General features: G+C 48.4%; 1 protein-coding gene across 1 annotated transcript; it reads left to right on the top strand.

The window, feature by feature from the left end:
* The first annotated feature begins 11,565 nt into the window (after positions 1 to 11,565).
* NKX2-1 (NK2 homeobox 1) lies at positions 11,566 to 19,490 on the top strand. Its single transcript, XM_042047978.1, has 3 exons — positions 11,566 to 11,825; positions 16,205 to 16,581; positions 17,351 to 19,490. Exons 1-3 carry the CDS (start codon positions 11,773 to 11,775, stop codon positions 18,019 to 18,021), a joined length of 1,101 nt encoding a protein of 366 aa, XP_041903912.1. The 5' UTR covers positions 11,566 to 11,772; the 3' UTR covers positions 18,022 to 19,490.
* Positions 19,491 to 25,114: the final 5,624 nt, after the last annotated feature.

Genomic DNA, 25,114 nt, shown 5'->3' with positions numbered 1-25,114 from the left:
ATAAAAATGAAACTACAAGACTGATGTAGGAAAAAATGAAAGGTGGAAGGAAGGGAGGAAAGCCCAGAACAAGGCTATTCAATGCTCTTCAATTGCCCTCTATTGATGATGCATATTGGTGATACAATAACAATACTCACTGAAACTTGCTGTCCACCAAATACTTCTTATGCTGTTACTAATGGAACACTGTAACTTTTTATTGATGCTATGAACAGCAGGAGAGCCATTTAAACTAGGAAAAAAACCATGCTAATTAAGCACAAATTCAGGAAAGGAATCTTATTTGTTAGTTTTGTGATTTTATTTCAAAGAATGGGCAAAAAAAGGGCAGGGCGAATGGATATGAACTTTTCACAGCAATATACTGTGCTCATGAATCTAATTTCAGAAGTTGCATTTCTCCTAGAAGGAAAAAAAAAGAAAAAAAAGTAAGGGAAGCTTTTAATAAAGGCATATGAAAAGAGAGGGTGAGATTCATTCTTGATCAAAGAGGTAGCAATGAGCAAGAAGAAAGGACCAAGGGGCTAGCACTTAACTCCCTGGGCAGTTCTACTGCAAGAAAGAGAATGCCAAAACACTGCTGTGGCCCTCAGCAGTCATTGTGTAAGGATGCTGGTGGTGGCTACAAGAACTAGGTTCAACATACCTAACTGGCAGTATCAGTGTGTAGATTTTTACACAGAGACAACTACATAAACTATATTTCACAGTCAAAACAGGGAAGCAAGTCTTTCTACAGTGAGTCAACTCCTCACAGTATAGGTATCTACAACAGGGCAAATGAGGGCATCTGTAGCACAAACGTGAGACACAGAGTATGCATGGCTAAAAGTGATGGAATAACAAAATATGTGAATAAAAGCAGGATCTTTCAATAGAAAGAAAAAAAAGTAAAATTAGAGGAAGGAGAAAAATCCTCTGGGAAAGCAATGAAAAACGCATCCAAGACAAGATAAAGCATAAGAGAAGGAATAATCAATCCCCCACTGTTGAAGCTATGCTACTGGGTGTAAACCAAGCAACTGAACCAGACATTTGGGTCACCCTGATTGTGCTGCCCAATGGAGAGTCTGCTGTGCTGGGCTCTGATTGCCCCTGCTCCAGCCTGCATTTCATCTTCAGCAGAGCAACAGTTGGAAAAGTGACAAAGGAAGAGGTGAGCTGCTGTCTAACAGGCACAGTGGGGTGAAGGCACTAGCCTTTGGGGCTACTAGTCTCATTTAGATTCCCACAGGAACCTTAGTCCCCTATTTTAATTAAAAAGGAGACAACCCGCTTACTTTGTCCGCCTAGTTCTGTTATTTTGTGCAATTTACATGGGGATAGTATAATGAAAACTGATACTGTATTTTCCAGCAAATTTTTTGCTCATTAAAATTACATATTTGGGCAAGTGGAAATGGTAGAGTTCAGGTTCGTTTTCTCTTATTCGTGATTCATCTATAAGTACGCAAATAAATTAGGCAGTCACAGGAAACCATCAAAGCTATAAGAAGCAATGATTCAGGAGAGTTTCCTAGCCTGGGCTAGTTTTCATTGCAAAACTAGGTGATGAGAAGGAGAAATCCCACAAAATATCTAAGTTCCCAGCTAGCAGGAGGTTGCAGACAATAAACCAGTATTCTCTAAAAATTAACATTGTCTGACAGATCCTATATTGTGTCACAAAGTTTTAAACAGTTGCAACAATAGGCTTTGCTTTGTTAAAAATAGCTTGTCCCTGACTTTCTACTTTTTCTCAAGCATTCCTGGAGTAACTCCTGAAGTCAATACAGCTATATTCCAGGCACCTACCCTTCAGAAACTAACCTTGAAAGAAACGTGAATATAGGTTATTTAAAAGTAAGAATCTTCCATCTTTCTCTCCCATACAATCACTTTGACAGGGATTTTATCACGTGTGTGGATACTGGAGATGGGGTTTTTTGATTCAAACACTCAGGGAAAGCTTCAGCCACACTGAGTCATCTCAGACAACAGAAAAGACATATTTTCTCCCAGTGCCCCATGAAAATCTTGTCTTGATAAACAACAACAAAAAGGAGCATTGTCCCCTAAGTCTCTGTGGAAGCCACTGTTTGCTACAAACTGTATTTAATCAGGCTGCTGGCTGAGAGTCAGCCACACCATCTTCTCACCTGGTCACTTGCCTCTTGGACAGTGTCAGAGGGACAATGAGCTGTTTATGACCAGCTTTCCAGGTTGTCTGAGGAGAGCTGAGTCGGAGTTTAGGTGAATGGACACAAATAGCAGCTACCTCACCTGGAGTGAATCTAAAAGCTCTCTATCAGATGTATACATTGGGGATACATGGGAAATACCCTGTGGAAGAGAGGGTGCCACAGAAACACATATTGCAATGCCCCGTTGTCTCGTCAGCATGTCTCAGCACACAGAGGCCTCCTAGCATGCTCCTTCCCCTGCACAAATGGCTGGAGAGAAATGTCCATACTTTCTACTTTCCAGACCATTTGGAGACCCTTTGAGCAACTCATGAGAGTATTTTCCACAACTTTCTGTTCCCCAGAAAGAAGCAGACTATTAGATATTCACATAGGCTTTTAGTTATTCAAAAAGATTTTAAGAATTCAGATCAATTGTTTGTTTGGTTTTTTTAATTTGAGATGATTGCAAACTGAAATTTATCTCCCACAGAAGACTTATACACTCCTCCTGAATTCAGACTATTTATCTAAACAACATAAGTTCTGGTGAAATTTCTGTCTCTGAAAAAACCTTGACATCTGAGACTTGCTCCACTTCTGTATTGAAGCAAAGAAAAGAAGATTTGTGGGAGAGAAAATTCAGTTTTTATAACATCAGATTATAATCAACAATACAACTGGGCAATGATATCCACCTAAGGCACTGGAGGGCAGACAAAAATGTGGCAAGGAACACCCCTAAGGACTTTAAATTAGATTTACTCAAGAGAAAAAGATGGGAATTCAGAAAAAATATCAACTGAAAATTATATGGTTTAATCCAGGTTTACCCTTGTCGTCTTCAGTTATAGCGTAATATCTATTGATGGCTCTTTATTTAGTTAAATGTAGATAACTTTTATTGGGTTTGCATGGTAAGGTTTTGGTAGCAGGGAGTGGGGGGCGGCTACAGAGAGACCTCCTGTGAGAAGCTGCTAAAAGCTCCAGCTATGTTCAACAGAGCCAGTGCTAGCCAGCTCTGAGAGAGACCCACCACTGGCCAAGGTCAAGCCCATCAGTGACAGTGGTAGCACCTTTGGAATATCGTGGTTAAGAAGGAAGGAAAAACAGTTAAGAAAAGGCAGAAGCAAATTGCACCCAGAGAACAGAGGAGTGAGAATATATGAAAGCAACAACTCCGCAGACCCCAAGGTCAGTGAAGAAGAAGGGGCAGGAGGTGTCCCCGGCACCAGAGCAGAGATTCCCTGCAGCCTGTGGTACAGACCATGGTGAGATAGGATGTGCCCCTGCAGCCCATGGGGGTTCATGATGGAATGGATATCCACCTGCAGCCCCAGAAGCAGCTCCATGCCAGAGCAGGTGGGTGCCCAAAGGAGGCTGTGGCTCCATGGGAAGTCCACACTGCAGCAGGATCCTGGGAGGGCCTGTGGAGAGAGGAGCCCACACTGGAGCAGGTTTGCTGGAAGGACTTGTGACCCAATGGGGGACCCATGCTGGAGCAGTTCATAAAGAACTGCAGCCTATGGGAGTCTTCTCCACTTTGGAGAAGTTCATGGAGGATTGTCTCCTGTGGGAGGGACCCCATTCTGGAGCAGGGGAAGGGTGTGAAGAGTCCTTCTCCTGAGAAGGGAACAGCAGCAGAAATGTGATGAACTGACTGCTAGCCCCATACCCATCCCTCTGCACTGCTGGAGGGGAGAAAATAGAGAACTTGGAAGTAAAGTTGAGCTTGTAAAGGAGGGAGGGGTAGGAATAAAGGGTTTTTTGAAGATTTGGTTTTACGTCTCATTATCCTGCTCTGATTTGTTTGGTAATAAATTCAGTTAATTTCCCCAAAGTGAGTCTGTTTTGCCCATGAACATAATTGGTGAGCGATCCCCTACTGTCCTTATCTTAACCCAAGAGCCTTTCATGGTATTTTTTCTCACCTGTGGCTGGATGAGGAGTGGTGTGATGGAGCAGCTTTTGTGGGTACCTGACATCCAGCCAGGGTTAGCCCATCACATAACTGTAGGAAATATAATTTACAATGAAAACGTAGAAAGGTCAACAAAACTAGGTGAAAAAAATACAACTGGTGATTGAAGCTGGGCCCAGATATGATGCTTATTTGTAAGTTTGTCTGTATGAGCAATTACTCTGATTTTTCAGTAATGGTCACTGCATGTCCAACCCTTCTCCTCCAAACTTCTGGGCCACAGATTCCCCTGAGATGTGTGCCCTCATTTGTCTCCAAACCTACTCCACAACAGTTTATTCAAGGTCCATGATGGTGAAGTACAGGGCTGTTTGTCTCCAGCTTCTCTCACAAAGCCCCACCATGTGATTTCTTCCTCCTTTTATAGTCATTTTATATAAATAGTATTGAATGTTGATGGAGAAAAAAATCATGCACAAAAACATACTTCTTGTTTTAAAATCAGAGGTAAGAGACACTGTCTTATTAAAAAAGGAAGAAATACAGAAAATGAAGCATGCCCATGTAGAAGAGGGATCAGAACTGAATCTTACCTTCTAAGTAGCCAAGAAAACAAATCATATAAGCATTCAGACCTCTGACCACCTCTGAAGGGGAAAGCTAATGGAAACAGCACCTCACTGGGGACGTTACTGCATATCATCACCTAACAGTGACCCTGCGGGAAATGAAACTGAAGAGAAATGGAGCTGGATGTGAGGGAGGTGGAACTGTTCTCATTTCTGAATGCAGCAGAATAGTCTAATTGGATATACAGCACGGCAAAATGAATAAATACCAGAGGAAAAATATTTTTCAAGCTTTGTAAAGGAGTAACATGCAGATTGAGAGAATGGCAAAGTCCTGTGTTTCTAGCCATTTTTGATAAATGCAGGATACATAATGACTTAGTCAGAAAACAAAAATTTAAAGAAGCCCAGCAACTGAAGGGGCTGCACATTCAGCAAAGTATTATGCCTTGCAAGGGCAAGGCCATGGAGAGATGAGCATCCAAAATTTATTGAAAAGTTTCTACAGAAACCAAAATTTTGCAGATGTACAGACATTTCAGACACTTTTTTTTGTTTTTTCTGGAGTGGTTGGTTGCTTTAATCCATAATTTTCCTGGGCATGAAGATTCTGCAGCCTATGTAATACTGCTGGTACTCACACTGCTCTGTGTTACAAAGAAAGGTGCTCAGCTGTGAGGCTGGTACCTGTTTGCAAGCTGTCACATAGCCTCTGCCACCAAAGCCAGCTCTTGCCTGTACAGTGCCAGTGCTGGTCAGCTGTGAAAGGGGAATAGGAGGAAGAGGAGGAAATGCAGTGTGGCTGGGGAAAGATTAGGAAACTGATGGTTGTTAACCCAGTGCTGGGGGAGGGTTGATGAGTGGCTGAGGAGCAGCAGGTGGGATGAGACGTAGGTCTGGTACAAAGTCAGTGCTGGCAGCCACCATTGCTGTCAGGAGCCCTGACCACAACAAGTGCCAAGAGCTCCAGCTGCCATCCCTGTCATCAGCAAGGGCTTCTACAGCAAACGGTATCCAAAGGAAGATCTGTTTGGAAACCCCTGCTTCATGTAATATGTATTTCTATTTGATGTTTCCAGGCTGCATTCAGGACCAAGTATTTTCACTGAAAAAGCACCAAAATTCTACAATGAAAAGCAAGTACTCTTTGATAGGTTTTGCAGTACAAGCTTTAAGTGCTGTAAGTACCAGAGACCCTTCCCATTGAATCTAAATGCAATCCTTATTTCTCACTCTGGCGGAGTCCTGGGCCACAGGTGGCCAAAAGGCAGGGTGGACCCCTGCCTGCAGATGATGGCAGTGTACATGCTCCTGAGACACCACAGGCAGCCCTGCTTGCAGTTGCACAAGGAGGGACTGTGGAGCTGCTGGGCTACCATTGCAGTTTTCCTCTAAAAATTTTTTTAGCTGCTTTGTAGCCAGTGCAGGCACAGGGACCACTGAGGGCTTCATTTGTCTGCAGCACTGAGCTGCTCTGACTGTGCATTTACTTTTAACCAAAAGTTCTGCCTCTCAGTCTCAACAGCAAACTGTGCTAGTTTGCTACAGTGAGGTCAGTGTGGCCAGATAGGCAGTATATGAATTTACATCCCTTCATTAGTCAGAAAAGATTTTTAGAAGATGATTTGGACCCATCTATTGCCCATACGACCATGGGCATACATCTTTTCCTCTTATAACATGTCATAATAGGCTCTCACCCTAAAACTTCTGATATTCACAGAGTGTTTTGAGCTCGCACAGACAAGATGGGACGGAAGTGCCACTTTTGTTCACCCTACAAAGCTTGTATCTCTCAACTGGACAAATCTGTGATGCTCTCTCTGCCCCCTGGTCCCTTCCCAGGGCATATAGAACCTGAAGCTGTTACCCCTGTGGAGTGACAGAGCTGGCACACTAGTTTTGTATGTAGGTGGCAAAAAGGCTTCCTCCTTAGTCCTGTGTTAAGTGCTTGATGAATGAATTTGACTCCAAAGACTCAAGGACAGCCAGCTCAGGTTGCTTCCTCCAACACTAATACGTAAACAAGTTACTCACTTGCTTTTTTCAGTTAATGTTATTCAGAGAGAGTAAAATGCTGTAGAGCATTCATTCTGGTTCCAGTTGTGGAAATGGAGCATGTATAATTACCAATGTGGGTAGCAGTCCATCTCATAGCCTTACTTACGCCAGTGAAGGATATTATCTCATTATATCAGCTTAGCAGTATTCTTTCCCTGGAATTCAAAATAAGCAAGGCTCATAAAGGAATGATAAAGCAACTAATTACAAGGGACATTATTTTAAAAACTGAATAGTAGTCAAAATCCATTAATGGAATATTTTACATGGTTAAACTACTTCCAAGAAAGTATCTAGGCTTTTTCAGCATAAACATTTCTACATTGAAAATGTAACTTGAACCTAATTCTATGGTCAGCTATTTTTTTAATAAGTATAATACATGCTTTCATTTACGACAGGGCAAAGATGAGCGAAATTTTTAACTTCATTATGTCTACCATCCAAAGTAATTTAGAAGATAGTCCTGCTACATGGAGACTCTTCTGTACTACAATGCGAATAATGGCTAATGTCTAGGAAAACAGAAAATAGAGATGCTAGCAAGGACTTGTTTCAGCATATGTTTTAGGATTTCTATTTGAATAAAGTCCTGTTCTAATTCAAAGATAAAGTACTTCTGGGCCTTCAGAGACTTGGGTGCATTTTTTAGGTTACAATATAAAGAAGCTTTGGTTTTGCTTCCCAGGTCTTGGTCCTTAAACCCAACTGAACCTCAAGCTGGATTTCTTTCTTTCCTTCTTGCTGATCAACTCCAGGAAGAAAGGTTCTGCAAGGCTGAGCCCATCTTTTGTTAAATCTGTGAAACCGTTCAGTCAGCACTCAGTTGCAAGTGGAATTGTTCCACCCATCCCCTAGAAGTATGGGAGCCAAAGAATCCTGTCAATGGATAACCAAAGGGAAGAGAGGTTGCTGCTGGGACACAACAGAGGAAGATATGGACACCAGCCAATTACAGTAAGAGCCAGGTCATTTAGGAGCAGCTCTGTTCTTCACAAAGCTGCAAGGCTGAGAGATAAGTCCCTTTCCAATATTGTCATTTCTTTTCTGAGTTACTGGTTCTTCTTGGGAGAATGAAAAGGTGAAACATTTTGATGAACATTTTGATTTTACTTCACCTTTCTTGGCAAGAAAAACATCCCATATTTTTCATTGTGCAATTCATAAAAACAAACATATTTGGAAGAGTGAAAATTACAATGTTTGGGCAAAGATACAGGGTGCATGCCGTTACAGAAAACCACAGATGCCCATTCCTCCCAGTAGTAATTTGGTATTGCAAATAGTTGTAACTCTATCCCCCATCTCCATTTCTTGTATAAAATAGAGGAACTCTGCTATGTGTGACAATACAGGTGCCACTGGTGCTGGGCTGAGCAAGCCACATACTCTGCTTTTAGAGCAGAATTTGAAAGACAGAGTATTACAGGATAGTCCAGCTGGTGGGACCTGATCTGGTTCAAGATGTCTGACCTATAGACACAGAGGTGATGGGAGCCGTTGTCAGAGTTGTCAAATTCCTGGCACAGGTCTCATGGCTCAAGAAGAGCCTTTCCTGACACGTATGCCATGCATATACCTGTCCAACTGTACAACAAACTTTTGAGACCCTATTTACAGCAGGAAACTCTTGAAAGACCAATATTTGAAAATGAACTAGCTGAAACTGGTAACTGAACTGAACCCTTTCCGGGCAAGAGGAATGCACCTGTTAAATCAGCGCTGTGAGCCATATACGTACATCAGTAATTGGTTAACAAAACCCAGCCCCAGAAACAATGCTGCAGAGCGTGTAGCTTTGTTAATGGGTTTGGTAGCAGGACCAATAAAGTTCATTGTTGAGTTTAGCTACAAGTGGCTTCCTTTGTGCTGCAGCTTTTTGCAACAGCTTTTAACTAGACCTACCAGTTGTACTAACCAGACTGAGGGCATGATCTTCCCAGAGATGCTCGTTCCCATGAAATGAAAAATGGGCTTCTGAAACATCCCTAGATTTGCCCTTGGGCTTCTGAAATGCACCTCTTTGCTTAGGAGACTTCTGTGTCGTCTCTTCCCAAAAAGGAGCAGAAGAAAATCAAGGCAGAGTGAACACTGATTGCGTTTTTGTTGGTTGGTTGGCTTGTTGTGTTTAAGACTTGGGAAATGTTGATTTTTAAGGCTCACACGACAAATAAATAAACCACCTACCACTCTGAGTGGGCAGCTGGGTCACTCTGGCCCTACCAGGCCAGCTCACTGACTCATGTCAGTTCTACCTCTGAGGGATTCAGCCCTGGATGGCACTTGCATCTTCACTTCCCACACTCAGAGAAGAGCACGGGGGAATTGGGCTGCCTCTGAGAGCAGGACTCATGGGTTGGATTCATGAGCTACAAGCTCAGAAGGTAGGAAGCAGCTGGGGAAGAGGCAGAGTCACTCCCAAAAGGCAGTTTTTGAGTGGGAAATTTTTGTGTATATGACCATCAACTAGTAAGAGTACTGTTTTGAAACAGTTTGACTGTGCTGCTCTACAGCAACCTCTTGGAATGGGCACAAATTATTAAACACTTCCTCTTGATCCAGGAACAGAAAAATTGCACTCTCCCCAGCGAGAGGGAAGAATCTTGCCCAGAGGCAGAGCTACCTCTACGGGAGGGTCTTGAGGAGGTGCTGCAGCAACCTAAGAAGCTAATCCTTCCCTCTAGATTTGGAGAAACGCACAGTGAAAACGGAGAAATATCCATGTCATTACAGCCCAAGGCCGACTGAGCAAATTCCTGTTCTGCTCCCTCATTTATAAGATTTTGCCTTGGCTAGGGTGAAATTTCAACAGCAACATCAGCAAGTCTACAGGCCCAGGCGAGCGCCAGTCCTCGCGGCCCGAGCCCGGGCCCGGCGCTGCGCTTTCCCCGGCGGCCAGCGGAGGGAGGCTGCTGCAGGTCCCTCCGTCCCGGCGGACCGCGGGCTCCGGTCCCTCCGCACGGCTGCCAACGTGTGCAGCGCCCCACCTTGCACTGATGGCCCCTGCCCAGATAAAAAAGCCAATGGCACAATGGGACAGATGGCAGCTTCCTTCCCAATTAAAGCTACTGGGGGAGCTTAGGTCAAGCCACACACTGGGGAGCAGAGGAGAGGCAGAAAAGGATTTGGGGGCAATAACCGGAGCACTCGGTCACTCCGAAGTCGGTGACAGCAGGGCATCCGCGGACAGATCCGCCCGAAGCCGCGACGTTTGCGCGGGTTCCCGGGCTGCCGTGGTCATATACCGGATGCGTCGGCCCTCGGCTGGGTGGCCCTGCTGGGCACCCAGGGGCAACGGCGAAGGGCCGCGGCTCCTATCAGCCCTCCTGTAACTTGCCCTCGAGTTTTGCTGTGAAAACAAAAGCAAAACAAACAATTCCATTATCCCCGGCACGAAAATAAAGCACGGGCACCACACGGGCTCGTCGAAAGGACTCCATTGTCGTTTTTAAATGAGATATCTTCGTAACCGCTAGCCCTTCCCCGAGCCAGCGGGGAGCCGCCCGTATCCCTGGAAGCGAGAGGTAGCAGGGAACAAAAGGCAAACCCCGAAGTGACATTGAAAATAAAAGGGAGCTTTGGTTACCCCCAGGGTAAGGTCGAGGGGGAAAGGTCGCCTGTCCACCAGCGCGCATACTCCGGCGGGCGCGGGGGAGCGCCCCCGGGCTCGGCCCTGTGCTCCGTCCGCGCAGCCCCGAGGGCGCGGGAGGGCGCGGGAAGGCGCGGAGCCCCCGCCCCGCAGCACGCACAGGGCAGGCTGCAGCTCCCCGAGGCCCTCGGCGGGGCGGTCCGGAGGCACGGGGAGGGCTTCGAGACCAAACCAGGGGACAGTGAGCAACGAGCCCCCCGCACCGCCTGCCGCAGCCAGCCACGCTGAAACAGAAAAGGTCTGCGGTAAATCAAACTGCCGGGGACGACCCCCAGCCTGCCCCTTCACTCTGCACACACAGGCACGTCGGTGTCCGTCGCCTCGGCGTCCAACCCCACCCGGGAGCCGAGAGCCCCTTTTCCCGGCGCCGGCGCGGCCGCAGGCCTGGGCGAGGAAAGAGGAAGGGAGGGAGGCAAGGTGACCCACTTAAAAGCTGAGTTCCTTTTTGAAACACTTAAGAGACGACAGGGTTGAGGACTGTGAATGTATGCGTAAACATATACTCATGCATACCCACTGCCGGTGGTATGCACCCCCACGCTTGTAGGTGTGTGTGTAGGCATGTCTGGGAACACACACAAAAGCACATAACTCCTAAGATAACTAACGTAATATACTGATAGCTATACCTAAAAGAAGATAAATAGATAGATCCCGGCAGGATTCTGTTTGTAGGTATATACCGATAAAAAAGTATTTTTACATGAGTTTATATCTAAATAAAACGTGCTTATATTTTTAACTATCTCTACAGGCTAACTTCTCGCAAATTGTCTCAGCAAACAGCTTCAAGTAATCCTCTGCATAATCACCTCTGTCTTGGGTGTATCAAAAACGCTTCAGACAATGAGTCTTGTGTGTATGTACTGACAGTGTCGCGGCAGTGACAGTCTACTGACACTGAGAAAGCCAGATGTGGAAGGCATATATTAACTGCTCGTAATATCGGACGAGGCTTTCAGACAGTGGTTCGCACATCGGGGCGAGTGCTGCTGCTATCCACCCGAGACTACCGGGACACCCATGCCTAAAAACAGTCCTTTCCCGCTGATCCCCACGCCGGGCAGCCGCGGAGGGGCGCGGTGTGGCTGGTGGGCCGAGGCGTGCCCCGGGGCCCCGCCGCCCCCGCCCTGGCACGGCGGCCCTCCGCCCGCCGCCGCGGCCCCGGGAGCCCTGCCCTGACACCCCGTACCTGGCCCCACCCTGGCCCTCTTGGCCGGGAACGGCCCGGCGAAGGAAGGACGGGGAGTGTGTCGAGGACTAGGGCAGGAAGGCTCAGCCGTCCGCCAGGAACTGGGGAAGGAGGGAAAAGAGCTGAGCGGAGGCAGCGCTGCCCTCGCTCTCACAGAGCGACTGGGGCCGCCAGGGACTGGTGGCGAAGGGGCCCCGAGAACCCCCAGCTGCGAGATGCTCCACGCCCTGGGCAGCTGGAGGAGCAACTGTGCGTGCGCTGCGGAGGGGTGAGGAATTTTGCTTTAGCCTTTGGTGGTCTCGCTGGTTGCCTTAGATTCCCACGCCAGGAGAAGAGGTTTCGACCCGTGTATTGAGGGGCTTCTCCCATCCGAACGAGATAACCAGGGCAGAGGGGCTTTCCCACGGGGAGGAATTGTCCCCATGAACCACAGCAGGCGTTTCCCCCCACACACACCCAGAGCGCTCCGTGCCTAGGTAGCGCTCGCAGGGTGCGTCTCTAGGAGGACTCCTGCCTTCTTACACGCCCAAGCATGTGCTTTCCAGGCGGGGAGCGGCTCCCAGCGCCCTGTCCGCGGCCGGCAGAGACGCAAGTCCACCCTACCCGATCACTACGGAAACCTCCGCTCCCGGCGTAGGTGTGCTAGGCACATCTTCCATTCTGGGGAGCATGGGGAAACAGAGGGTGTATTACACCGGCATGCATAAGCAATCAGATGAAGTTTCTATGAGCTCGCTCGGGGTAGGTCGAGAGGGGAAAGTTGAGGCAAGCTACCTCGGTGGTGCCACTTTTCCAGGTGGTCATTTACATGTCTCTATGGATGTGTTAGGCTTGCACTGATGACCAGGAGCGAAGAAAGAGCTCTGTCACAGATCTGCTCTTGCCACATTTAACTCGGAGCTCTCTAGGAGCGTCTGGCCCCGCCGCAGAGCGCTGTTCCCGCGACAGGGCGGGCTGTACGGCTGCGAGCAGGGCAGCGGGCAGGGCCGCCTCCTCGGCGCTGGGAGCGGGGGCGGCAGGGCTGGGCAGGGGGTGCAGCCAGACGTGCACCCGTGAACTGACCCAGAGGGAGCACGGAGCACCCCATGGCTTTGTATCAAAAAGTTACACCTAGAAAGCGTCTTTCTTGTTGAGAAAGAATTTGCGTGCGGTTTGCGTGGGACCCTTACCCTCTGCCCTCCGAGCCCTCCGAGCTCTGGCTGGCCGAACATATTTGATTCCCCTTGGGGAGGCACAGCAGCTCGTATAAAAAAGACATTGTTGTCTTTGGAGAGCCCTGTGCGCACTTTCAAAAGCTGATCCTTGAGTTCCCAGCCCCCGCAATCCAGTTGATGAGGAAACGCTCTGCGGTCTTGGTGGCACCGTTTCCATTGGGATTGGCACCATTTGATTGACAAAGTCTCCCATTCTTCCACCTCTCGAGTGTTATCAAAAGGATTGTGTGGGGTCAGAAGCTATTGAAGGGAAGTCCGTGTAGCCGCATTTCTGCAAACACGGGGTGAAAACCGTGCCTTTCTCATGAAAATGCTTCCATCAGGCAAAACGCATCTCATCTTCCTTGCTCTCCTCCTTTGCATTTCTTTTTCACTCGAGTGTTTTACTAAGCAGCATCACCAGGTAAACGAACATATCGCTAAATGCAGCCTAGGCAGGATCCTGTTGGGACGGCCACCCTCCCCGGACGCTGGGAGCAGCCATCTCTGGCAGACGAAAACTCCGGTGGAAGGTTTGAAAGAAAAGCGAGAGTGAAGGGACACGGCACCAGAGAAGAAGTTTTCTCACCCCTTGTCCACGGTGTGACTCGCCTCGTTATAGCGCATTTGGGGCAGGAAAGCAGGTGCAGAGGCTGACCTGTTTCCTTTACACCGCGTCCATCTAGCCGGACTAAAAAGTAGCTAGACGTCGGTGTGCCTGTATGCGCGCCGGTGTACTCCTAAGTCGGCGGTCAGACCCGCACAAGAGAATTTTTCACCCGCTTCCCAGCGAAGGTGAACGAAGCGCTCTCTCATTAGCTTCCCAGTACCAAACCCCGCGCAGAGCCAAGGCCCGACTCGCTCGGGATAACCTAACCGAGCAATGTTTCGGAGGCTATTTAACCTGCGCTCGTTCAAGTGAGAGGATAAATAAGCTCCGCCAGGCGCAGCCGACGGCCGAAGGGGTCGTTCGGGCGGTGCTCCGGGGCCGGCGCGGGGCGGCGGGGCATCTCGGCCGCCTGCGTGTCCAGCGCCCCGCTCCCGCCGCCGGAGCTGCTGCTGGGGCCTAGCCAGCTGCCCCACCTCGCACTCTCTGGATGGGGACGGAGTCGCTGCTCCTGCCCCACAAATTGCAAGGTCACTTGCCGCCTTTCGTCTCTGGTTAAAGCCGACCAAGCCGTCATTGTGGTGGATCCTGTGGTATTTAATTTTTTTTCCCTTCCCTCCACCCCCTTCTTTATAGGGTTCATGAAACAGTCATGGAGATGGTGTGTCTGAGAAAATCGGGGGGAAAAAACCAACCACAAACCCCAAACAACCAAACCACTAAGGCAAGGTCGAGTGTCTCTCTCCGTAGGAATAAAACCAAAGACCGTACTGAAAAACACGCGCAGAAAGAGGAAAAACCGTGGCGGGGGGGGGGGGGGGGGGGGAAGGGGTAAATAAATGTTCCAGAGATCTGGAAAGACAAAATTGAAAGGTTTTGAATGTAAAGAGGGAAAAGAAGAGGCAAAAACCAAACGCCTTTCTAGCCCAAAGTCGCCCTTCCCTGCCTTTTGGTGACCTAGCAGACTCACAACCAGCCCACTTCGGGATATTCAGCCTTGAGGGAGCTAGCGCCGAAAGAAGCAGCTGAGATGATGTAAGAGAGCTGGAGGCCTGATTGAAGGAAAGTTCCCCCGATTATATTTGTGTGGAAAAGCTCACCTCTTGCAGAGCTCTAAAGTGTAATCAAGACTGAGGCTTACACTTGAAGGATGTTAACTCTCATACGGGAACCTACTTTCTCCTAAACGGTTTCTTGCCTAGTGAATGAGAGCCTCCCAATTGAAGCAAAATGATCCTTATGCACTAATATCAAGCACAGCCACAAAGCGACCGGCTATTTATGCTGCCACTTTAGACAAAGATATTTAGTTATTCCCGGGTAGCAAGTGCACTTTTGCATTTTTAAGCACGAACCAGCCGAGCACAAACATATTTACAAGTGCAATTACTAAATAGTTACTTGACACTTCAAAGTCCCTGGGTTAACTGTACCTTCGCTGTAATTTTCTTAATATTCAGGTAATCGCTGTATTAAATTGTGTTTGCCAGGGCAGTAGGCCGGGGTGTGAAACACTCAGGGGAGGTTTCTCTCCTCCGCCCGGATCACCCCGAAATATAAGCTTTGGAGACACTAGGCTCTGGAAGATTTCTTCAAAGACCCGAGTGACATTAGCTACTGGCTGCCTGTACGTGTGCGTGTGGCTGTGAATGGATCGCTTTTGTTTTCACACCGGATCCGAGAACAGATCCGAAAGTGCCAGAAATTGCAGTTTATTGGAAACTACAGGGAATTCATTGGCAAGGTCGTGTAGCAGATGACCTGAGAGGTCTTCTCCATCCAGCTCCCGTGCTGTATAAATAACCTTAGAAAGCAGCTTCAGCTTCAGAGGGACCACGAGAGACTGTGAAAGTCTCTGCCTTTGAGAATAACAAGCAACATTTTGCGCTAAACTATTTTTCATCGGTCTCTCGCCCCAGGCAATTAAATTACTGCTTGATTTTGCAAACTTGCGTCTTTCACCTCTCTCTGAGATAGTGTAAAAAATATAAATCCCTAGTTGAAAGGAATTTATCGGTTTAGGGAGAGAAACGATCCTTGCACTGAGTGTCTTAGGAGACATAGAGAGTGTTCCCGAGATGCGAAACCCCAAGCGCTTGTTCAGCCCCAGGCGACCGGGGCATCTGACAAGCCAGTGCGGGGAATGCGGGGCACGGGAAGCTGTGTCCCGGAGAGAATGGTCTGCCCTCCGGAGAGCTGTCCTCCCGGCGGCGGGGCTCCTTCCGGACCAAACTTAGTGGGGGAAGAGAGAGATTCTGTCGTTTAGCTTACTGGCATTCCACCCCGTTTCCCCAGCTCTCACAAAGGCTGGGCTGACAGCCTTGCCACCCGGGAGCTGTTTTTAAATCCTTTTACCCAGTCAAATGGTGGTCTTTTTGCTTTGCCTTCCATTTGCCGTCCACGATATTGCCATCCCCGAGAAAAAAAAGAGTTGTGCTCACGGGGTCTTTCTTTCTTTTTTTCCTCTCTCTCCCGTCCTCTCTGTCTCTCCCTCTTTTTTTTTTTTTTTTTTTTTCCTAAAGACATAAAAAGATTCTGACAAGTAAAACTTAAAGGTGTTTACCTTGTCATCAGCATGTAAGCTAATTATCTTGGGCAAGATGTAGGCTTCTATTGTCTTGTTGCTTTAGTGCCTATGCCCCGCCTCTGGTGGCAGCCTAAAACCTGGCGTCTGGCTAAAACAAACGAAAGGCAGCCCTGAGCCTCCACTCAATCCAATTAAGGCGGACTTCGTCCACTCGGTTACGTGTACATCCAACAAGATCGGCGTTAAGGCAACACCAGAATATTTGGCAAAAAAAAAAAAAAAAAATTTGCCTCCCCTTCCTTTTTTTTTTTTTTCCCCAGCCGCCGAATCATGTCGATGAGCCCAAAGCATACGACTCCTTTCTCAGTGTCTGACATCTTGAGTCCTTTGGAGGAAAGCTACAAGAAAGTGGGCATGGAGGGCAGTAACTTGGGGGCTCCCCTGTCAGCCTACAGACAGTCTCAGGTTTCTCAGCCGGCCATGCAGCAGCACCCCATGGGCCACAACGGAACAGTGACTGCCGCCTACCATATGACAGCGGCAGGGGTCCCCCAGCTCTCCCATGCTACGATGGGGGGCTATTGCAATGGGAACCTGGGCAACATGAGCGAGCTGCCGCCTTACCAGGACACCATGAGGAACAGCGCTTCGGCGACAGGATGGTACGGTACCAACCCGGATCCCCGCTTTTCCTCAAGTAAGTCAGCCCGGGGCTGGGCAGCCGGTGGGGGGTTACTGAGCTACTGCCCCGACACACCGCGGGCGGAAGGCACGGGGGGTCCGCGGCCGGGCAAAAGTCGGTCTAAATCCCAGACGCGCCCCCCAAACCCCAAATTCCTCCTCCTGCCCGAGGATCGTTCCCGGTCCTTCCACCCCGGCTGGTTGCCTGTCAGCCTCCCGCGGCTGTTTTTGCGGGGCAAGGGAGTTGGAAGCCCCGCGGTGGCGGGGACCGGGAGCCTGGCTCTCGCCGTCCAGCGGGGCGGGAGCGTCGCGGTCCGGGGGCCCAAAGGGAACCGGCGGTGCTCGCCCGCCTGCGCGCCGCCCGGCACCGGGCGGGCGACGGGGAAAGCTGGAGGCGCCGGGGCCGCGTCCCGGGAAGCGGCGGGGGAGCGGGAGAGTCCTCTTCGGCCGGCGCCGGCGGAGCCGCTGTCCGCGGCCGCTGCCGCCGCGGCTGTCACATCAGGTACTTGCTTGGCTGTCCCCCCCGGGCAGGACGAGGGGCGAGTGGTCGCCCTTATTCACCGGGGCTGGGCCGGGCGAGAAGGGGGCCACCGCTCGCCTCAGGGACGTGAGTCGTTGTTTAGAAGCGCGGGCGCCCCGAGGCCGCGGCCGGGGCTGGGCTGCCGGGGGGCTGCGGAGCTCCGCTGGGGGCAGGCGGCGGCGGGGGCTGCCGGAGCGCGGGGCCCTACTCGGGCCGGGCCGGGCCAAGCCGAGCCGCCTAAAACGTGCCGCCTTCTCCCTTGCAGTCTCCCGCTTCATGGCGCCGTCCTCGGGCATGAACATGGGAGGCATGGGCAGCCTCGGCTCCCTGGGAGACGTGAGCAAGAGCATGGCCCCGCTCCAGAGCACGCCGCGGAGGAAACGGAGGGTCCTTTTTTCGCAGGCCCAGGTTTACGAGCTGGAGAGACGTTTCAAGCAGCAAAAATACCTCTCCGCCCCGGAGAGGGAACATTTAGCCAGCATGATACATCTCACCCCGACTCAGGTCAAAATCTGGTTCCAGAACCACCGCTACAAGATGAAACGCCAGGCCAAAGACAAGGCTGCGCAGCAGCAGATGCAACAGGAGAACGGCTCCTGCCAGCAGCAGCAGTCTCCCAGAAGGGTGGCAGTGCCAGTGCTTGTGAAGGATGGCAAGCCCTGCCAAGCAGGCTCCAACACACCCACAGCAGCTATCCAGAGCCATCAGCAGCAGGCAGCTACAACGATCACAGTGGCTACCAATGGCAACAGCCTCGGACAGCATCAGAGCCACCAGACAAACAGTGCGGGGCAGTCTCCAGACATGGGACAGCACTCGGCCAGCCCTTCCTCTCTGCAGAGCCAAGTCTCCAGTTTGTCTCACCTGAACTCTTCTACTTCTGACTATGGCACTGCCATGTCTTGCTCCACCTTGCTATACGGTAGGACCTGGTAAAAGGATTAAACAAAGAAAAAGAAAAAAAAAAAAAGCAAAAAGAAAAAAGACAAAAAAAAAAAGCAGATTTTCCCAGTTACACAAATCTCTGTCCTCTCCAAACTACTGTGTGCTTTTCTTCTTCTTCTTTTTTTTTTTTTTTTTTTTTTAAATGTTCTTCTCCCTTTCCCTCGTTTTACTGAGTGGTCTCTGCGGACCCCTAAGAGAGAGAGAGACACTTTTTTGTTCCATTTTGTTGTTACTGTTGATGGGTTTGGGTCTTTATTCCCCCCCCCCCCCAAAGTTGTCCTGGGGGGTGTATAAAATTATTCTGACTAATAACCATGGAGCAGTCTGCAGAAAGGGGACCATCTTTAGGCATGGTCTGAAGACTTGGATATCAGATGTACACTTTGCCAGCGTCTAGGACTTGCATGTAAATACAGAGATTTTGGGGGATGGGGTGGTTTTCCCCCCCAAAAAAACGCATTCGCGTCACCCAGACACAAGAAGCAGCTTCCCCCTCCCCGGTCTCTCCCAGCCCACTGCCAGGGCCAGCGGATGGAGACGTGGAGTCATCAAAGGCTTGGCTTTTATTTTCCTCCTTACGTTTGATGTGAACCTGTAGCTGTATAATGCTGTCAAAAGTTGGACTAAACCCATAGTTTTTAGTAGCCTGTATATTTTGTTGTAAAAAGAAAAGGAAAAAAATACAATCAACCAAACCAACCCCCACCTTTTTTATGGACTCTGATCGCCCCGTCGTAAATCCTCTGGCAGTTTGTTATTTGCGCACGCCGCCTTTTCCTGTTGTAACTTATGTAGATATTTGGCTTAAATATAGTCCTCAGAAGCTTCTAATAAATTATACACATTACGAATATTCTTTTGTATTTCCCCCTTTGGTTCCCCCCCCCCCCCCCCGACGCTCCTTTCCTTGCATCTCTCCTTTTTTTTCCCTTTTTTTTCCGCCTTTTTTTTTCTTCTTGGTGGAAAAACAACCCGGGATGTTGCCAGACCCCGGAAGGCCCCTGCCCCTCTCAGGGCCCGGACCCTGTTCCCAGAGGGGAGCTGCGCCAGAGGGTTAACGGGATACAGGATCAGTCCTCAGTGTGCAAACAGGACAAGCAAACGCGCGGGATTCACGAACTCGAGTGAAGGAATCGAGTCCGAATTCATTAGCCCGATTATTTTTTGGGGGGTAGGGGTGGGGCGGGGGGCACCTCAGCGACTTCTTGCTGGAGAAAGGAAAGTATTCCGGAACTAGAAATTCAAATGCCAAAGGCACGGAGGAGAAAGAAGGTAAAAGTCTAACGCCATTAGAAAAAAAATAAAATAACGAAGAACCTGCTGTCAGTATAGAACGTGAGTCTAATTTAAAGTGTCCAGTTTTAATACCTTGTAAAAAAAAAAAAAAAGATAATTTCTACCAGGTTTTCCTATGTACTTGTATTTTAAGGGAAGTACAGTCACCTTATTTATAATCAAAATAAAAAGATAGTTTATTGTGTACAACGTGTAGTTTGAATTAACTTTCTTTATCAGGCTGTGTTTAATCTTCTACACGTACCCAATCCCCGCAAGCACACGCCCGCACACGACCACGCAGGTTCCCCTGCACAGCCCACCCCGTTACTCAGGCGGGTCAGCCGCAGGCTGCGTCTTGGTGGAACACAGACGGGCTTCGGTTGGTTTGGGTGCTGTTTTTTGTGTCGCTTTGTTTTCCTAACAGGGTTTTGTTTGTTGCGGGTTATTTTGTGTAGCCATTTGGGAAGTTTGTAAAGAAGGAGATGAGGAGAAAGTGCGTGCGCGCACGTGGGTGGGTGTGCATAGGTGCGCGCCGGACTGAGACACAGAGGGGCGTTTGGTAGGAAGGTAAATACTATCGGTAACGCAAGGCGGTTAGATGCTAACTTTTCTGTAAATATATAGAGCATATGAAGCTAAACAGCTCGTATCTGACGAGTCCGAAATCCCTGTAATTCTCTCTCTTTCAGATCCCAAACATCCCTTTTGCGAGTGTAACAAAATAAGAAGTATCCCCATTCTAAAGACCTCATAGCGTGTTTTCCTTTGCATCTGCTTCTCGGTTTCGGTTTTTTCCCAAATCGATGGAAAGTGGATCTCAGTCATTGAAACACCTCTGAATTACAGAGGTGTTATGAAATACTCATATTTTTGAAGTGAAAGAAAACAGGTTGACTGGGATGGAAACAACCCAACCTCCAATTTAAGTAGCAGCTTTCAAAAGCTCCAGTTCTTTATTTATACAAGATAGCCGGTGTTAGTCGGACACCAAGTGCTAGTCTGGATGGAGAAAAAGGGAAGTACACGGAAGAAAAAAAAAAGTATCGGATTCTTTCTGACCCCCTCCCCCTTATTTCTAACTGGAGGACATCACGTGTGTCAACAGGAATTTCGAGACCTTTCATTCTTATGTTATGTCCTGCTTTATACAGAGACATTCTTAACTAACCCAAAGATTATTCAATTTTTTTTGTTGTTCTTCTTCTACGCAAAATATTCCTTTCAGATCTATAGCATCATGTTAAGCATGGCGGGGGGATGGGTGGGAGGGCGGCAGATTGTCTGGAACTTAGTGCTATTATTTCTGCTAACAGAAAAAAGTGTTGGGGATGCCTGGTCCGTGCTGCAGAGCTGCCAGCCTCCGCGGAGGAAGCGAGAGCAGGGTTAACTTTAAGTATTTTTTTTAAATTAGGGTTAGTTTCCTCCCGGAGTTTATACGCAAGACCGAGGGGAAAGTGCTCCGGTTAAGTCGACATTTCTCCTTCATATGTAATTAATGTGGGCTCTTTCAAACCCAGGAACGTTCAAAAGTGAGTAGCACGGAAAGGCATTAATCCAGACGAGAAATATTATAGCCCCCGCCCCCGAATATTGGAGTTAGCATGTCTCATAGAGATCCAGCCAGTGACTTTTCATTATAGACTTCGGGGGAAATAAATTAATTTTATTGTGTCTCGACAACCTCATAAACACATATTTGGTGGTGGGTGTAATTACTGTAATGGATTATTATGTACACTGACTTATCTTTCTTAAACTAGATTTAGTTTCGATTAAATAAACTCGTTTCCACTTTGTCTGATGTCGGCTTAGTTTAAAGTCTGTTTACTTGTTCCACAGAAAGGTGAATTCATCTCTTTATTAAGCACTAGAGACCGAGCAAACACAGTTCAAACTGTATTTACATATCAATCAGGAGAAATGCAAACAAACTGCTCTTTAACAAATTTTATAGAGTTTTTTATGACATTGTGATACTGCCTTTTATCATATTTTTTTTAGTAAACTAGTTATGCCTTGATTAGGATGAAGATATTTGGAGGGAGGGGTGTAAATACAGTTTAGCCTCTAGTCTCCCTTGAGAACACTCATGAGAACTTAGTTATTGTATAGACTTTTAAAATTAAAATATGTTCCTCCGTCTAAACTCCTGCTTCTTCCAATATGCTGATTTCCAGTCTTCCGGTAATCAATGCAGAACTTGGATAATGGGATGGCAAAGGGGAGGGGCAGCATGATTCAAATCTGAAATGATGGAAGAGATGCACGTTTCCCAATATAACTGCTTTATCCACGCTAGACCGTGGGCACCCCGTATTTTGAGAGATGAAAGGATCTAGTGAAGAATGGCTATCCGTTCCCACTCCCCCACTGCCTGGCACTGCTTGTAAGTGTAGGAGAACCGCGGAGGGCATTTTTTTCTGCTGTAAATAGGAGTTCATGCTTAAGTGCCATGAAGTGTGCGCGCAGTGGCACAGCAGGCTGTGGGAAAAAAAAGAAAAAAAGAAAAAAAGAGAGAAAAAACAGAACCCCAAACGAAACACAAACCCAAAACAAAACAAAACAAAGCAAAAAAAAAATCCCAAACCCTAACAAAACCGCATCACTAGTACGGCCACAACAGCAACAATAGCAAAAGCATTTTTCATCTGTGCTGCTTCATATCAAAACGGTCTGTGGGTTATTGGCTTTTTTGTTTGTTTCACAGCAGTCTGTTAGCAAAAGGGATGCTCGGGAGGAAGGGCTCAGGGGAGCCGGGGGCGGCAGGGCTTGCCCCGGGCTCTGCTGTGGCCCCGGTAGCAGCGGACGGGTGCGGTGCGGTGTCACGGTACCTACAGGGAGGCGAGGGATAAGGAGCTGATCGGAAAGTACATTGCCTGCATCTCGGTTTAAAAGGCAGTGCAGAGCCTTAAGACGGTGTTCAAAGTGCGGATCCCAAACAATGTAATCTGAGACAGCCTTGAGATGACACCAAGAGAAGTTGCCACGGCTGGGAGGGGAGGGAAAAAAAGTATTTTAGGAGTTTTGTAGCGCAGCGCAGGTAAAGGGGCCTCGACGGGAAGGCAGCCCCCGTTCAACTTTTCGTGACCGCTCCCTTTAGCCTTTACAAAGGAGATCTAGAGTTAAAGACTGAGTGAGTTCTGAAGAATTTAAGTCCTTTCATGGCCGTGTCGGGAGCAAAGCTGAGATTTTTTTTTCTTCTGTCTGACCCGCTGTTCCTCTCATGATTCCCATCGGGGGGATAAACCCCTCAAAACTCTAAGTTAATGATAATACTGTTTATATGTATCAAATGTGTACAGACATCTGACCCAGTGCGGCTGTTCCTATGAGGTAGAGAGACGACTGTCCCTGGCAAAATGGTGAATAATATGAAATTACTTTTTTCCCCCCCTCTCTTTTCTGCCTGCAAGCACTTTAGGGAGCAGGTAAGGTCAAAGTTTTCTATATCCTATGTCTTTCTCTCAAAGGATTCTGGTCAGCTTTATAAATAAGATGGTGTATAAAATGTGTTGATGTAGGAAGAAATTGAAATTCGTTTTGAAGCTTAAAACAACTTACTACACAGAAAAATTCTTGGGAAACCTATAGATGAAAATGTAAAATGTGACATTTAATCTTCGATGTAAAGGTTTTTGTTAGAGGGAGGGCGAAGAGGGAAATCTTTTTTTTTTTTTTTTTTTTACTGTGACATAGATATTGTGAAGGAAAAACATTTACAAATGGCTGAATGCATTACCTCCGAAAGACAGTGTAAATCTACTATCCTGAGCTGGCATATAGAAACGGAAAAAGGTTGAAAACGTATATTCGAAAAATATTTACCAAGATACTTAAGTCTGTTTCTACTGGCTAGCTCCATATCTCGTGCTAACAACTATATCTGAATGAGATGACAACTGTTTTCTCAAAAATATTTCTTTTCACTAAACACAGCAGGAGTTTCGGGGTAATTTTAAATTACTTTGTAGGTTGCGCTTCTTTAGCAAGTGAATTTACATGGCAGGTTTTAGTGAACGTACACGACTTATTGAATTGATTTAATGAGAACTCCCCATATCATTCTGAGCAGCGCTTCATCAATACAGGGGCTCCTTAAAGTGTACAGGAAAAGAATAAAGCGCATGTACACGAGGTGGGTTGGTTTGGGGGTTTTCTTGGGGGGGAAGGGGTTTTGTTTGTTTGGGTTTGTGATTGGATTTGTGTTTGGGGTTTTTTTTTTGTTTTGTTTTTGTTTTTTTTTTTTTTGTTTTTTTTTAATAAAAGAATAGTTGCATTGCTTAGAAAACTAAACAAAGTATGAGATCGTCACTTCCATTTGTACTGGTGGATTTCACCGGGGTTCTTCTCGATCAAGCATATTTGGGCAAGTAATAACGTCCTAGAAGGCGACAAACTTACAGACACCTGGGATCTTAAGGGGAGCAGACTTTTTTGTTTCATATCAAAGGTGTTGCTGAAGTGGCTGAATAATTTCAGCGTGTTACTGACCTAATAATGTGACTCTAGGACACCATTTTCTTTCGAAGTTCCTCTCACTGCATTTGTTAGTTAAACTTTTTGTTTTCGGTGCTGCTGTTTCTCAGAGAAGCTCTTAAAATATTATCTTTAACTTCAGCACCTTCTTGGTCTCTGCTTTTGTTCTTGAACTAGGCGTTAAACTAGCTCTCGTCCTCTGCACCTCTATCTGCTTTAGCTCACTTCTGAGAGAAAAAAACATACTGGATGACCGATGCGGAGGGCTTAGTCTACACATATGCGTCTATATACGCATTGTATCTATAGATGTGTGCGTCTGATGGTGCATCTAGGGGCTGATGTGCACGGCAGTAACTGCGGAGTCTGGGGAGCAGAGGCGGGCGGGAAAACTCTTACTTTGAAGAAGCACTGCCCGCCGGCCTGTGTCTCCCCTCTGCTCTTAACTTCACAGCGCGGAAACACTCCCGCAACTTTCCGCCTTGGCCCACAGGGGCTGCCCCGCCGGTGGGAACGGAGCCGCAGCGCCTGAGCGGGGCCGGCTCCCCCCAGGCCCTGAGTGGAGCCCAGCGGGGCGCCCGCCGCGCGTCCCCTCTGCCCGCGCCGCCTGCCAGAAATACCCAGCACGGTCACAGTTGCCGCCGGTGCTCAGGTCTCGGTTCCCCGTCGAGGAGAACGGGGCCGATCCTGCCCTTTGCCAGCGGGCTCTGCACCCCGGCCGCGGGGTCCCTTGCGTGCCGAGGGCAGGCTCTCACACAGCCCCGGAGGCTTTGCTGCCCTCGGGAGCCGGCAGCAACCCAGCGGGGCTCCTCGCCCGGGGGCTACAGTCAGTTGAGAGCAGCGATTGTCTCCCTCTGTGTTCTCTTAATTCCGACTATGGCAGGCTCTGCCTGCACTGCCAGACTGCCAGGCTGCAGGTGCTGTCGGGCAGACCCAGCTGTGCGCACCCACCGCCCCTCTCGTCCTTGGCACTGGGGCGATGCCCAGGCGGGAGGGCTGCAAACGTCGGGCCAGGAACCCCTTTGACTTTCGTCCAAGCGCTGCTCCCAAACGCCCTGACAAGGTGTTGACCGTCTATGGCGCTTTGCCATAGCTAGGGCGAGTGGCATGGGGCTCGGGGACCCGCCACTGCAACACACACCACACTTGCCTAGCGGGGTAAATGGCAGGGAAGTGCGTGGCACCTCCGCGGTAACCCAAAAAAGATCGAGGACGGGATGCGGCGGACGAATTTACGTCTTCGCAAAGGTACTGTGCGAGTGCGGCAAGGACGGAGGATAGGTCCCAGCACTATCATCTTCTGCGCTGCCAAGAATGTCCTGTGGCAGCC

Source organism: Corvus kubaryi, unplaced genomic scaffold, assembly GCF_017639235.1.
Source record: "Corvus kubaryi isolate FWS band 111438036 unplaced genomic scaffold, C.kubaryi_AGA036_p1.0 66, whole genome shotgun sequence".
NCBI lineage: Eukaryota > Metazoa > Chordata > Aves > Passeriformes > Corvidae > Corvus > Corvus kubaryi.
The sequence above is the reverse complement of the archived record's forward strand: the minus strand, read 5'-3'. Positions and strand labels throughout refer to the sequence as shown.

Bases quoted from the DNA above. Each gene is read 5' to 3' on its own strand.
- NKX2-1 (XM_042047978.1), top strand. From the start codon at position 11,773: ATGCTCCACGCCCTGGGCAGCTGGAGGAGCAACTGTGCGTGCGCTGCG. The intron at 11,826-16,204 runs GTGAGGAATTTT...TTTTTTCCCCAG, and splicing joins TGTGCGTGCGCTGCGGAGGG to CCGCCGAATCATGTCGATGA. The intron at 16,582-17,350 runs GTAAGTCAGCCC...TCTCCCTTGCAG, and splicing joins GGATCCCCGCTTTTCCTCAA to TCTCCCGCTTCATGGCGCCG.